Genomic DNA, 13588 nt, shown 5'->3' on the forward strand with positions numbered 1-13588 from the left:
AAGGATCAACTCCTTACTTCACGACTCTAGAGCTTACGCTGGTCTCTAGAAAGAATGAATTGTTCTTCGATAACTCGGGACAAGTTCTATGGGATTGAAAGCGTTCAACCTTTCAAACATTTATCGAAGATACCGACCCTTTGCTTCATGCATGTGTACCTATTTATATACATGTACAAAAAGAATCATAAAAGATAGGTAAAAGAATTCATGGCTCACTAACAACTTTTACAGTTTTTAATTTTGAAATGGTGCGTAGAACTTCAGGGGTATGTGTTTCAAATAACGTCGTCAGAGTTTTGAGATTGTCCCTCTTCTCCTTTCTGAGTGGTGGTACAAAGCTGTCAGAGAAATTGATGTCCGTGTACGTATTCCTGTCTTTGGATTCAATTGTCATGTAAGTATCAGATCGGCAGGAGGAGGACAGCGACATAGATTCTGTGACGTTAGAGTAGATGTCGTCTGTTGATCTTCTAGATATATTTTCTGGCATGTTGTTGTTGTACAGGTGTTGATTCGACTTTCTAGACTGCTCCAACACATTGTATGTACGTTTTCTTTCAATGCCACTTTGTCTGCGACGTATTTTTTGTCTATGTTATAATAAATAAACTTCGTTATCCCTTGATCATCACTTCAAGATTTTATTTATAATACACGTATAATATATTATCAACTATGTTATACTTTTCTTTAAAAAAAGTCGGTATGGTCAATTAGGAGAAATTGTCAGTTTTATATTGAAATAAAGGTTTCGATCGCTACACATTTTGTATATAAAATATTTACTTTAAATAGATAATGTAAAGATATAGTAATACATAAACAATTAATTGAATACTTTTTCTTCCAAGCGCGGTAGAAGAACAATGTGAAGACAAAATTAGCAATCACCAGCACGGATACACAAAGCGTTGTTATCATTCCAATACCTTTAAGAAAGTAAATAAAGTGATACATGTATTTATTTTCGCAGGGTCAAATTTTGGAGGTTTTGGAGTTATGGTTCGTGGGGATTTGATTTTTAAATTTGTGGAGGTTTTAAAAGATAACAAATATAACTTCGTGGAGGATATATTTTCTAAGGTGTCATTAAAACACAAAATCATGATATTTTAACACCTCAAAAAGTGATTTTACAGTGTACACAGTTTATTTTGATTTTATTCAATTAGATGGTGTTGTATATATTTGCTAGGTGACTCACCAAATGTAGATGATGATGCAAATTCAACAGTGCCAACATCAAGATGGTTATATCTTCTTTTGTCATCATGCGTGTAAAACAGGTTCTCTAAAGAAGTTTGCTCTGAAAAAAAAAATAAATTTCCTAATTATAGTAGTATGATTATTGGCAATTTGCTATACGAATGACTCTTTACGATCCTCAGTATCAAATGAAATTTCCGTATCTTTTTATAGATTCTTTGTAATGCTGCAACTTAATGTTTTTATTAAAAGGAAATTAGTAATTAATTCCATACATGTTTGTCACAAGTGAATAATACAAATAAATGAGTATACACATACGAATTTTGTCGAGTTGTCTTTAATACTTTCAAGGTCTTATCCATTGTTTGAGTATTTCATTGCTGAGATACGTACCAAATACAGCGACTGTGGATGGAGTTTTTGTGGAACCTGTTGTATTTGGTTTTGCTTCCGAAGACTTCAAATTTTGCTCTCCTATATATGTAGAGTCATTTATTTGAAAACGAAAAACAAGTACAATTTTACGTAATACTTAAATTCATATTTGTTACAAATTAATGGTTTAAAAAGTAAAAAGGGTCCCTAATAATAATACATGTCTTTTTTCAGAAAAAGCGTGATAACAGTTAAGATTACAAGCTATCTATACGTATGTATATAAACAATAATCAAAGTATGTATTAAACATCCACAACGCACAACCAAGGCGATAGACAATACAATTTCAGTATAAATATTATTTGTCATACCGCAGTTATGTATTTCACAAGGCTTTCTATCGAAGAGTTTTGCGTCTGTGCAGCTCGTCAAACAGTCCCTTGCTCTGTACAAATCATCCTCATAACAGCAGCTCCATGAAGACCAAGGAGAGTATCCATCATCTTTCTCAGCATGCAATCCTAAACGACGATTAAAATATTTATCATTCATTAACCAAATTTTACTATTTATTTAGTGTATGTTTCAAAAGCCGTTTTAATTTAACAGATTTGTAAAATACGAGGGTGCCAAGTTCGCTAAAATTAAAATCGCTAAAAATTAATAAAATCGCTAAAATTACATCTCATCTATTTCTTTTACAAAATTTTACGAGTTGCTCTGTGTATCTTTCAAAATCCGTTTTTAAATGTAATAGTGCCGGAATAAAACTGGAAACAGTAATGCTAAATTGTAACCATGAAACTTACCATTCCAGAGCAACATCATTAAAAGCAATGAATGCAAGGTATGGATCTCCGTGTGAAAGAAATCTATATATGTCCAAAAGACCAGCATGATACATTCTGGTGAATCTTCTCGTCATTTAAATAAATACCCGGTTCCAGGAACTACATGCCATTAATTTAAGTAGGAAATATATATTATTTATACTAAAAACATTTATTTTTCAATACAAGGAAAATATTCTTATTTTATCAGGGATTGGATATGCAAATTACATAAATCATATACACTGTTAATTACCACACTTTGATGTGCTCAGCACTTGAAGTGCAAGTTGTGAGTCCTTCGAATGAGACATTAAAAACCGAGGTCCCGGGTTATGACAGGCGTTGGCACGAAAAAGATCCCTCACTGCTTAATGGCCCTCATTGTCGAGTAAAGGTCAGAATTTGAAGCTCTTCTCCGGTATATGGTAACGTCTCTACATGAGCGAAAAATTCTCGAAAGGGACGTAAAATAACATACATTCAATCAATCAATTACCGTACTTTAAGCAAACATGTATGAATAAATTTCAAATTTTTGATTGACCATGAAAGTTGGAAATTTATGAACAGTAAATCATTTCAATTTTAACAACCAAAGACACAATACTAAGCACAGACTACTAGTAAATTGTTCCGTGTTAAATAAAATTCAAAGCGCACATCGTATATACGTATTTTGTGATGCAAGCAATTGATTTTTTTTTCCAAAAAAGCTTGTCTGGTTGAAGTTAAATTATATACGTACTCATTTCCGTTAATTTTTTGGCGTGGGCTATAGCTATGTCTTATCCGTATTTTGAAGACTTTGTTCATAATATTATGATTTTATTAAGACTGATTTGTTTGCAATTCATCATAAGAATGAAACTTAAAAGTGAACAGAATTTATGTTAATCTATCCAGTATAAGTTGGGGAGATAAAACTCACCTGGTGACTGGAATGTTAGATTTTTTTCTCCTTTGAAATTGAACTATGAGATCTTTTTCTTTCAAACCAAGAATTAAAACCAAGGTCTTCTAAAATGCATTTGAAATAGTGAGTCTTTCAAACAAAGGCAATATTGTTACAATTTAGCTTTGCCTGCTGAAGCCATAACATATTGTTAAAAAATTCTTTATTCACCTATGATTTAGTTAATCGAAAGTATAGACAGTTTGTATATTACCTTTCAACTTCCTAAAAAAATGCAGTAGATTTTTGTTGGGATTGAATAATTGATTGTTGTGTAACGTCCCTCTCGAGAAATTTTCACTCATGGAGACGCCACCACTTGCCGATGGAGAGCTACAAATTTTGTCCTGTACTCAGCACTCATGACCATTGGGCAGAGAGCTTTCTTTTTCGTGCCAGGAACTACTGAGACACGGGGTCTCGGTTTATACTGCCTCATCCGAAGGACCGGTCTACATGTCCCACAGTGGGACGAACCCGCGACGTAAGGACTTTTTGTTGGGAATATGTGGCTGTGATAAGGTTAAATATAAATTAATTTAAAATGCACGAAAAAACACGTTTTTTAAAAAGATAATAATATGAGTTAATAAGACATCGGTCATGTATGTACGAGCGTCATTCAAAAAATACGTAGACAATGTTCCTCATCGTCACATTATTTTTACAAAGTTAAATATCAGAAGGTTTTTTATATGTAAAACATGTATTTTATAGATGTGTGAAGTTTCATTCTATTTGATTAAATGGAACTCATGTTAGCCAATTTTAAAAGCAATGTGTATTGTGACCACGGAGCACGGTTAAAACATTGTAACGTCAAAAACAACGTCGAGAAAGTTTCTCAAACTCACTCTGCCTTTTCATTTTATACATCGTTAGTATCGTATTCCTCATTCATTAAAACACATCCATAACACTTGACACCTAGTGTGCTAACAATAATTCGAGTACCTTAAGTAAGATTGTCAATGTTTTTAAATTCTTTACCGCGTAACTCTGGTTTCACAAGTTTTGCAACAGTGAAGTGCACATCACGTTTCATGACGTTACTAACTCTTTTGACGAGATTTTGAACTAAAATATGTTTCTTTGCAGACTGTCCATCGTCGAATTCAAAGTCCTTATCCCTCAAAAATTGTCTTTTCCAATATAAACAAATACACGGTTCATTTTATATATATTTTTCCTGGTTCCTTCAGCATTTTCGGAGTTTGTTTTAGCAAATTTTTATTGCTACTCGCTGCTCCGTGACGTCCTTCGACGTGATGATATTTTGCTCTTTTTTTAATCAAGACTATCTGTCTTTAGAAATTGATATCTTTTAAACAAAGCAATATATTGCTTTAACATTTAGCTTCTGAAATAATAAAACAATACTAAATTTAAGCATTTAAATTTTATTTCGTTTAAGGCAATTTTAAAGAGTTATGGCTATAGATATGAAAAGTGTATAATTAGTCAATAACTCATTTTTGACCCTGCTCCGTGACTTCATTTTTGCTGTCTTATATCTTTGATAATTTTAATATAAATCACGATAAATTCCAATTTCTTCGCTCAAAATATTTGAATCTGTTGTTAAAATATATATACTAAATTTGGTTGAATATGACATTAAATAAAAAAAGTTATGACAAAAGTCTACGAAGTTTTTGAATGACCCTCGCATGTGGATGAAAAAGATATTTTTTTTTAAAAATGATCATAATGTTATGTATTAGGTGCATTTCAAAATGTAATACTCAAGAATACTTAAATATTGAAAAAATTATTATCAACATAAAACGTGCACACAATTCTTTGAAAAAAAGGATGTATACAGTATATTGTAAAAATTATCTACGTATCTCTATTTCCAAAAACATTTTAATTTATTGTTTTGGAATGAAAAAAAATCCATCAAAATTGAGCTTAATGAAGAAAAAATATGCGAAATGATTTGACTTCTTGATTTAAGTCCCCCACCCAAAAAATACTAGATTTTATTTTTTCTTTGGTTTCTAATGTGAAAAACAACAAAATTTAGTAAATTGACCTTTTTTTTCGTTTAGTGACTTGTACCAGAGGAAATTATCATTTCGGATAATTTTTCAATGACCCAATTTTTATAAATTTATAAATACACATGTGAATAGCATAGATGTATAAAAATATAGAAATTTCACGAAGGGACCTTGCTCTACATGAACAATACAGATCCGCACATAAGGTTTTTCGCACAAATTAAGGTCACATTTTTTATGTAGTAAACTTAATATCTAACTTCATTTCGAGACATAACCATTATATGTATAACATATCTCATGTCAAAGGTACATGTTCTTTAAAATCATTATTGTAAGTTTTCAAAGTTGATGTTTTACAGTTAGACTTCATCTATAATGGTTTGATGTTACATTCTGTATGATTCTGTCAAAGGTATATGAAATTAATTAATCGCGCTTTCTTTGATACTACCGGGTATTTAGTTGAAATTTTCCAATTGACTTCTTAGCGATGAGTATTTTTCTAAGTACTTTACTATTTTAGCCGTGGGCAAGGATGACAAACAAACAGGACTGGAGTAATTTGTTGTTACAGAACTTGACATGACTTGAACAGGAAAAACAGAACATTAAATATCGTGTTTTAATTTGATACTTTTTCGATATAAGTATTATATATTAATCATACTTGTTAATGAAACGCCTGTATATCCTACATGTATGGTTTATGAAAAAAAATATCAAAAAGGGGAAAATTGTTGATGACTTTTTATTACTTTAATACTTAATTATTTAAATATAATGATTGCGAAAACATGAAATTTTGTATTATTAATATTTGAGAAAAGAATAAAATTGACACTTCTTAAGAAAGTTTTTATACAGACAGCTTATAAAGGACAGTCAAAGTAGTTAAGAAGATACTTATGTTGCTTACAAAATAGAGAAAGAAAATATTCTGCGTGTCAATATTTAACTCTTAATTGCATTTAACTCTTAATTGCAGATCACGTCTCCATATGAGTGAAAAATTCTCGAGAGGGACGTTAAACAATATACATGTACAATCAATCTTAATTGCAGCTCAAAAGAGATAGATAAATGTGATCGTGAAGTCAAGTACAAAAGAGCATAGATTACTTTAAAATCAGTGTTCTTTTTGGCGGTCCTATTTTTTATTTTCATACGACAGATAACATTTTTCGTTCAGATTATGTGTACTGTCAACTTAGAAGAGCATGGCATTTTTCTTTGAAAATCTTTTTCCTCTTAATATATCTTGTTTTTTGAAAATGTAGTCCCAGCTGTGAAACATCAACTTTATATAAATAACTTATTGTCTGACACTTGAAAAAAATCTAACATCACAATGAAGGCATGAATTTCCTCGTTTGATCACAAAAATATTGAGTAAAACTGATACTTGTTCAGCCATACAATATGAAGAATATAAATTTGACGTCAAGTATTCATGTAATTTGAAATATTAGGCTTAATGCCTGTATCCTCACCCCAAGCAAGATAATGAAGATTACAAGTCTTCTAAAATAAGGTTTTAAAATATACTTTTAAAAAATATTGAAATTTTAAGAATAACCCTATGTCCTATTTCATTTGATGATAGAGTCGTGCACAAAAATTACAAATGCACTATTCCCAAATCAAAATATCGGTCAAAGAAACTGTAAATCACTCAACAAATGTCTTTTATTCACTATATTCAGGATATGCTTAGTCATATAAAGTATAATAATAACCATCGAAACTCATCGGACACCTGTTTCAATGGCTTTCAATCTGGAAACTGTGCGATTAACATCATTCGAGTGCAATGAAAATAGTGTCGTTAGGGTTTTCAATCTGTCTCTTTTAATGGCTCTGAGCGGTGGCACACTTTCTTTAGAAATTTCCGTTTCCTTTGCTTTCGTTACAGATTGGATTGTTGCGTATCTATCGGACTGAAAGCTTATACGTGAATCCCGGACGTCGGAGTAAACATGCCTAGTCATGCGCTCGAGTGCACTGTATGAATTATTGGTGTTCATTTCAATCGTGCTTTGTCTTCGACGCACTTCCTGTCTGTACAGAAAGAAATAGTTGATTTAATATTGGCTTTGCCTAAATGCTTATATGTACTGGACAAAAGCAAATAAACGTTGGTTTTAATTATAAATGTCTAACTCCAATGTAGGAAATGCCTACAAAAATTACATTTATCTCTCTTCATGTAAAAGTTTTGAAATCATTAAAACTTATTAATATGACAGTAATACCCACACTTAAAAGTGTTTACATCTTCATTTAAGCTACTTGAGTAATGAAGAACCATGATATAAATTATCAAATAATCCACATAAAAGTATATTCCTTACAAAAGAACTTTTGGACAATTTGAAATCACAGGATTTTACCAAAATCAACAGCTTTTAAAAAAACTTTTTAAACGACTTTTCAACTTAATACACAAACATATGCATTCTCCATGATAAATTAAAGTCCAATTTTTTTGATATCATTGACAGCTGCCTTTTCAATAAAAATGAAACTCGTAATTTTACTTACCTTGTCATTGGTCATTTGCATAATTATTTTGTTAAAAACATTCTGATTGTACATACAATTACTCTGAAGTTGACATAAAAAAAGATGATTGAGTTTCTGATTGACAGTACATGTATCTATGTTGTTTTCGGAGACCAGGTCTGTTGGAATTGCCCTGGGTACCAATTGCGCCCCGTTATAAGCAGACCTATTTTTGTATTCATATGAAGCAGAATTTGTTGAAAATCTTATCCATGAAATAGGGGATGGGGTAAAAGCATTACTATTGCATTTTTTTTTAAAAGGAACAATTTAGCTGTATGTAAGTATTGCTTTACAGTCAGCTTCACCCTCCTCCTCTAAAAATATAAATTATAACAATCTTTGTCTGGTGTATATTTCTTCACTTCACCCTCTCTGGCCTACGTTTCACCTTTGGGTAGAGGATGGACAGTCTGGCTCAAACTCATGAATAGAGAGTACCATTGAATATAAAAGAGATTTTGAACAATTTCTAGTTCAATGGTCAAGGTAAGAAAACAAACGTCTTTTCATGAGAAAACATTATTCAGATATCGAGTATTTACTAGTATTCTCTCCCATTGACTTTATATGGCTCAAACGATATCCATAAAGTACCAAAGGCTTGAGGGTGTTCAGAGACAGATAATCATAGATATTGATGTCAAAACACGTTTCTGTGTAAAGTCTTTGTACAAAGCACACTTTGACTCCTTATGGCTCAGTTTGGCTCACATTTCACTCAAAGAGTATTCCCATGAATAAGGGTCTGACCAGAGTTTTAAATAATTTTTAAGGATGAAAGACCTAAGTCAAAATATTTTCTTTTGTTTTTAAACACTTCTTAGTCTTGGCGTAACACAAATCAAACCTATTGTCTGACACCTGAAAACCAGTGATCAGTGATTGTCACAGGCTGTGAGTGCCATATGCAGACTGGGCGCGACTAGTTTCCCGAAATGGGGACCTTTCATTATGTATTATTTAGAGTACGAAATTCCTACTGTATCGGAGATACAGGACTGGACTTGAGGCGAGAGCGACAGCTCGAACCGCGCCCCGCCCTGTATCTCCGAAACAATAGGAAACGAGTATTCTAAATGACTTGTGACATGACTTTTCTTATGACCTCACTAATTTATATGTGTATTTGGGTCATTCTATAGCCAATCAGATGATTTTTCAGAAAGTGAAATTTCGCACCCCATTTTTATCAGTCGCAACTGAAATGCCGAGTAAGGTGGAGGCGAAGGTATCTATAAATTTAAATAATTTTAAAAATGGGAGGTGATATGCCCCGGTAAATGTATAATGTTTTTTTTCCAGAAAATTAATTTATATTTGACTGCGTAGGTTTTTTCCTCTGTTCCTCTTGCAAAGGAAAAATGTGTAAAACATTTTGATACATAAGAAACATATGAAAATGAAGCAAAAAAAGGTTTAGGGGATTATATTCTGAGAGAAATATCCTACAATACCATCCACCAGTCGTCATATTACAATATTACTGGCTCTAATCTGAAATGCACAGATGAAAAAAGGGAGCATATATTACCTTCGTGTTTGAAAAAAATGTAAGCGTAACCAAGGCAAGTCAAGTGCTGAATAGCCCCCTTTGATTTTTCGTTTTGGCCCTCTTAAATTAGATCTATATTTGCCAAACTTGGATATCCTTTATAATTGTTCATAATCAATATATAACGATCACACATAGTGTCAGAGCTGATTATGATTCTACCCCCACAAAATACGATTTTCCTTTTTTTGGTCAAAGAAAATCGCGAACTGTGAAATGTGAACTGCTTCACTCCCTCCTTTCTTTTCCCACCATAGGTAATTATACTTTGTAAAATTATATTCTAAATTTACCTCAATTTTTCATCAAATACATGTAATAACATAATAATAATGTTATGCCTTTTGATTGATTCTCGTGTCTGTCTCATTTAAGATACGGATACAGCTTTCAGTCATCGCTAAAAATAAAATGTTTTCTATCGAAGTTATTGTACAGTTTCTGCTCATTTGCATGAGAAACGCCCTCGAAAAAGTGTTCCGTATCGCAGTTATTGTACGGTTGACATCAAAGGAAAACTCGCCGGGTCATGTCACAAATATTTTTGTAAATGTCACCTATTCAAATTTGTAATATCACTAATTCAAATTAAATAGGTGATATCGCCTATTCAAATAGGTGATATCCCTTATTCGAATAAGTGATATCACCCATGAAGTCCGAACAAGTGATATCACCTAATAATTTCCAATGAATGATATCACCAAAAATGGCCTCAAACGTATCCTGGGGGAAAAGGAATCTTATTTTCTTCTAATGAAGAGTAAAGTCCTCCTTTATGGAGAAAAAATAGAAAAATGAATAGAAATCCTTTGAATGACGTTTTGATTGTTTAACCTTTTGGCATGTGTGTTTTGCAAAAATAATTAAGGTTAACTTTAAAAGAGAAAAATAATCTTGGAATAGTCTGTTGTGAAAGCTTCATAACACAGTGTACTTTTAGTAACCATGACCCAGTGGGCTAGAGTATTGCCACAAGAGCAAACAAAGTTTTACATACGAACGTGTATGAATCTTCTCAAGAACCACTGGGAAAAAGCAGTGGAAAATAATTTGGAAGTTTGATACAAAGTTAAGACGAAAAACCTGTTCTTACAAAATATTGCTCTTCCTACCGTTTTAATGAGATTCTAGTAAGACAGCACAAATAGGCTATACTAGGCTATATATAATCCTTTTTATCTGTTTTTGATTTCCTAAAACCGTGTTGCCATAATAGCTGGAAATAGACACAATCAACACTCGTTATCTCGAATTACTTGAGACCAATAACAAAAGCTTCGAGATATCCGATGATTAGATATTACCTCAAAATCATATATAGGTTGAGTTTTTAGAACCAGATTATTATTTTTTTCTAAGGGGGGGGAGCAGTTTTTGACTTTTGCTGTGGCCTTCAACTCGACCTTCAGATATATCGACGACGTATATTGTCAATTAACAATGGTAATTTCCATTCCTACGTCGATACGATATATCCAGGAGAGCTTGAGATAAAAGATACCACAGAGTCTGACACATCTGTTTCATACTTGGATATTTTACTTGAAAAAGACGTTAATGGTAACCTAACAACCAAGTTATATGATAAACGTGATGACTTTAACTTTTCTATCGTCAACTTCCCTTACTTATGCAGCAATATACCTTCATCACCTGTATACGGAGTGTATATATCTCAGTTGATTCGATACGCAAGAGCATGCTCTACGTACGAACAACTTCTAAAACGGGGTAAATTATTGAAAAGCAAGTTCATGAAACAAGAATATCAGCAGTCTCTTTTAAAGTCATCATTTCGCAAGTTCTATGGTCGATACAATGACCTTGTCAGCAAATACAATTTATCATTGAGTCAAATGCTGACTGACGTTTTTCATACCAATTGTTCGTCCATTATTCATACACTGAATTGACGACGGATTTTTCTGTTATTTCACGATCATGACAATGAGCACACGGCGAGTGTGACCGGTCAGCAAGGGATGCTCACTCCTCCATGGCACCTGCTCCCACCTCTGATGTTTCGGATGTCCGTGTTTGCTCTGCTCCTATTTTGTATTGTTTTATGGACTTTGATATTGAATACTGTTTGTTATCTCCATATCCATCCCAATGGTGAATATGAAAATTCCGAAACCAAATACACACATCTCTTATCCTTTCCCAAAAATGAATAAGCTACATTAAAATGTTGGCGGAGTTCTTGGAACCAGAATTTTTTGGTTAAAACAATGAGAAAACATTTTTCGACCCCCATTTGACATCCCCGGGAAAAAATGATAATTCAGATATCTTTTTTGCTTATGACAAACCAATCAACTTCCAAATAAATAATTATAAGGTTACTGCATAAAATGTTAGAGGAGCTGGGAACCAACCCTTAGTAGAAAAACATCATTATTGACCCCCTGGATGAAATTAGAAATTCAAATTCTGAAATCTTATTTATATATCCATGACATCACCAATCATCTTTCAAAAGATTATTATGTTATTGCGCAAAATGTAGGAGGAGCTCTGGAAACCAGACTTTTGTATTTAAAAAAACTAATTTTTAATATACCCGGTTTGCCCTCGGTGTGAAAATAAAAATTCGAAAGAAAACTTACTGCACATCTACAAGATGTTTTTTTTATTTTTATTTATTTATTTATTTATATTTTTTGTTATTATTTGACCTTTTTATTGTTTGTGTAGGTCGCATCGAAACGTATTGAAGCAATTAAAAAGTAGTAAAAGATTCAATAAAACACAAATCAAAACTGAAAATACTGAGTATCAAGAATAAATAATTGTCAAATTTAATGAGAGAAATTTTCGGAATCATGCTCAAAAATATCACTTTATTTCATATGCTAGACTAATTTACATTACGGCACTAAAATAAAAAGGCATGCACTTAATTCAAAAACTCAATATCAGATAAAAGAATGAACTTCAGCTCCTATTTTATACTTTTAACTTTTTTTAGTCTTAGTTTTCATCTTTCATTTATAGTGCAGAACTTTGGAAAAAAACTTTAAGTACTGAGACTGCATTGTTAAGGTGAATCATAAATGATTGTAAACTACAAGTGTTTTGTCCAAATGATTATTTACCTCTGATGTTTTGGAGGTCCGTGTTTGCTATGCTCCTGATTTGAATTATTTGAATGGACTTTTGAGTATGAATACTGTATGTTATCTCTAATATATTTCATTTTGGTTACGCTTATTTTCAAGTTATGTGAAATATTTACCTTTTCTTCCAAGCGCGGTAGAAGAAGAAAGTAAAGATAAGGTTAACCATTACAAGTGCAGACAGACATATAGTTGTTATCAACCCGGCACCTGAAAAAAAGTTACAGATATGTGTTATTATATTACATAACAGGAACATTTATACAGAATTGTTGTTTATTTCATAAAAATAAATAATCATCCTTATTTTTTTTTTTTTTACATTTTTTATTAGTTATGGTAAGAATAGAAATGATCAACTTCATACAAAATTTAATTGAAAGAATGAAAAAAATTTCATTACAAGGCTTTGAAGCTCAGTATCTTGATTTTTATAAATTTAAAATACATAAGTAAAATACTTACCAAATTCAGTGGGTACAATAAAGTCTTTGCTACCCATATCACGTTCATTATTTTGTTTAGTTTTATCCTCTGTCTCATTAGACATGTTCACAGCTGTAGTTAAATAAATCTAAACTAAACCCGCTCTGTTCATACTTCCTCTTGTATTTTCATTTCTTGTCACGTTTTAATTTTTGCATTCTTTCCTATTAAATATGATCATGTTACTATGCAATTCTCCTTCTTTTACTTAATCTTAATTGGCTACATAAATTCACTGTTTACCATGTCGACCGAATTTATTTGTTACCGTATTTATATAAGGTATACCAAATATTATATTACATCTGTAATATTTATGATTCTCTCCTTTGAATCAACATTTCGATGACATAACTCGATCGAGAGAGTACAATTAAAGAACTAAAAACAAATCGCCTCAGGGTTTTCCCAAATGGTCGTCTTAAACATACTTGTATTTCAAGGAATAAAATTAGTCGACGTAGCAATTACTGTATATT

General features: G+C 32.0%; 2 protein-coding genes across 2 annotated transcripts; both read right to left on the bottom strand.

Moving 5' to 3' along the window:
* Nucleotides 1-208: 208 nt before the first annotated feature.
* LOC134283749 (uncharacterized) lies at nt 209-1959 on the bottom strand. Its single transcript, XM_062766229.1, has 5 exons — nt 1908-1959; nt 1606-1686; nt 1208-1309; nt 842-932; nt 209-593 (listed from the first exon to the last, which is right to left on the bottom strand). Exons 1-5 carry the CDS (start codon nt 1957-1959, stop codon nt 209-211), a joined length of 711 nt encoding a protein of 236 aa, XP_062622213.1.
* A 4217-nt stretch (nt 1960-6176) lies between these two features.
* On the bottom strand, nt 6177-13293 carry LOC134283583 (uncharacterized). The gene is made up of 3 exons (XM_062766103.1): nt 13089-13293; nt 12743-12833; nt 6177-7442 (listed from the first exon to the last, which is right to left on the bottom strand). Exons 1-3 carry the CDS (start codon nt 13171-13173, stop codon nt 7130-7132), a joined length of 489 nt encoding a protein of 162 aa, XP_062622087.1. The 5' UTR covers nt 13174-13293; the 3' UTR covers nt 6177-7129.
* Nucleotides 13294-13588: the final 295 nt, after the last annotated feature.

Source organism: Saccostrea cucullata, unplaced genomic scaffold (assembly GCF_032062105.1).
Source record: "Saccostrea cucullata isolate Sc308-1 unplaced genomic scaffold, CSIRO_AGI_Scuc_v1 ctg146, whole genome shotgun sequence".
In the NCBI taxonomy this organism is placed as follows: Eukaryota; Metazoa; Mollusca; class Bivalvia; order Ostreida; family Ostreidae; genus Saccostrea; species Saccostrea cuccullata.